This window comes from Sinocyclocheilus grahami, unplaced genomic scaffold (genome assembly GCF_001515645.1).
Source record: "Sinocyclocheilus grahami isolate Dianchi unplaced genomic scaffold, SAMN03320097.WGS_v1.1 scaffold5.1, whole genome shotgun sequence".
NCBI lineage: Eukaryota > Metazoa > Chordata > Actinopteri > Cypriniformes > Cyprinidae > Sinocyclocheilus > Sinocyclocheilus grahami.
In genome coordinates this window covers 1,784,418-1,786,579 of record NW_015505184.1, presented here as the reverse complement: position 1 = coordinate 1,786,579, position 2,162 = coordinate 1,784,418, and the positions used below count along the sequence as shown (strand labels likewise).

Here is a 2,162-nt window from a genome sequence, read left to right as displayed (position 1 = left end):
ACATTATTTTTGACAGCATCCTCATTTTACAGCATTTTTACACAAGTGCCTAAAACTTTTAACAGTACTGTAGCTTTGCAGGTATAGGTTTCTTGAAGCATCTTAGAGACCCTGCAACAGTTCTTCTGGATTTAGTCTGTCTCAGTTTGTTCAAATCAAATTTTATCCATTTTATTTGATTTTAGGCTTGTTGTTGGCTCGTGAATGGTACAAAATAAATGGTTTTAGAAAGTATTTGTTTTTGACATCATCTTATAAACCCTTGAGGCTTACATGATGAGATCATTAAAACACTGTCAGGATCATATGCATACTAAATGGTTTATCTCCGGCGGACATGACATTTCAAGTAATGTTTGTTTCCAGCTGGTTATGATCTTTCTTGATCGCAATTAACAAAATGCGCATTAAAATAAATTTTTTTTTAATATAGTATTACTTTTTTGAATATTTTTTGGTGTGCTAATGAGGAACATTGTAACAAGGATGATGTGCGCACACACAGTAACAATATCCTGGAGTAGTGTATATTGATTTAATTGCTTTTTCTAAAGTGCTGCTTATTTCAGGCTTTTTCATTTATTTTTTAATAAATGCTTAATATAGTGGATGTCTCTGCTAATATTTACTTTCCACTAACACACTAAGACTGACTTTCAAGTGACTATTCCATCCTATTCCATTAACCCTGCTGAAATATTGAACCTTTTGTTCCATTAGTGTTAGGAGGATTTTAGGAAAGAAATAAATGCAACTGACATTTTATAATGGAATATAGTGTTTTCAGCCATATACAAAATCTTTGATGCATTTTGCCATATAATCCAACTGTGTGTTTATTGGTGTTGTTGATGTTCACTGTCATTTAGGCACAAGATCTCAAAGAAGGAGAAGAAACTGAGCACTCTTTCTAAGAAAGAAAAGCGCTCGTACCTGGCTGTGGACAAAGAAGACGAGATCATTGGATACGTCGTGCCAGTCTTCAGAAGCAGGTGATTGCATGGTTTGCAAGTTTTAATAATTTTGTGTTTTTTTTTGTTTTTTAAAATAATTTTTTAGTTTCAGTTGACTATATTATACCTGACTGAAAATTCTGGCATCGTCTATCCTTCATGTCTATGAAACTCATTAGACCTTTTTTTTTTTTTTAAAGTTAAGTCAGGAGTTGATCTTACGTCCCTTTGCTGACTAATATGGATCTCATATGTCAAACAGTATTAGTCAGTATTGGGTCAGGCTGCTCATTAACTTAATCTTTTCCATTAGTCATTTGGCTACCCAGGATCTGATGGAGACTCAGGAGGAGGTGAAGGAGGAGGGTATGGGGTATGTCGTCATGAGGAATCTGTTCTCCAGGGAGACCGACTTCAAGATGAGAACTGTGAAGAAGTCCAGAGAGACCAGTTTGAGAGAGTCTGCTGAGCGCATGGCTCTGAGCAGGAAGGTTTGACCTAAAATGTTTAACGAGATGCTTATATAAAACATTGTGCCTTTAACTGTTAAAAAAGTTTGATGCAACTTTTTGTATCCCGAAACTGTATATTGAGGCTTATTGTAGAAGAAGTTAGTCAGACTAACTATACCAGCAGTGTCAGTATTTGTATGATTGTTTTATCTTAGTCCTAATTTATGTTGTTTTTTACACAAGGTGCATGAGAAAGTAGAATTCCAAAAGAAGATGAATCCAGACAGTTTGACTCACCCCCCGGAGTTCATTCTGAAACCACGTGGCCAGACCGTGTGGGAGGGGAAGAGTGTGACGCTGCACTGCACGGTGGCTGGATGGCCCAAACCCCGCGTGGCCTGGTCAGAAACACTTCAATTCCAGCAGTACTGGATAGAAATAATCATTAAACCCAGGTTTAATTTAATTCTGTTCTGTTTCCATAACTTTTCAGGTACAAAAACAATGTTTTAATTGATGCTAAGTCTCACCCTGAGAAGTACTTCACAGAGAGCCAATACAACATGCATTCTCTGGAAATCAAGAAGTAAAGAAAGTTTTTATTTGTTTAATAATGTTTGCGAAAGTTAGTTTGTGATTCTTTATTATATTGCACTAAATGCGTGGGATGATTTCATTTCTTAGTAATATCAGATGCATGGAAAAGATCAACATTAAAGGCATGACTGTTATTTTTGATTCTCTTAAAATTATATAT

General features: G+C 35.6%; 1 protein-coding gene across 1 annotated transcript in view; it reads left to right on the top strand.

Annotated features, from left to right (window-relative positions):
- The window catches only part of LOC107585882 (myomesin-1-like), a 24,626-nt gene that overhangs the window by 5,820 nt on the left and 16,644 nt on the right, over positions 1–2,162 (top strand). The window contains exons 3-6 of the mRNA XM_016273063.1: positions 870–992; positions 1,267–1,444; positions 1,649–1,806; positions 1,899–1,991. Of these exons, the coding sequence (XP_016128549.1) occupies positions 870–992; positions 1,267–1,444; positions 1,649–1,806; positions 1,899–1,991 (552 nt within the window). The remainder of the gene's footprint in view (positions 1–869; positions 993–1,266; positions 1,445–1,648; positions 1,807–1,898; positions 1,992–2,162) is intronic.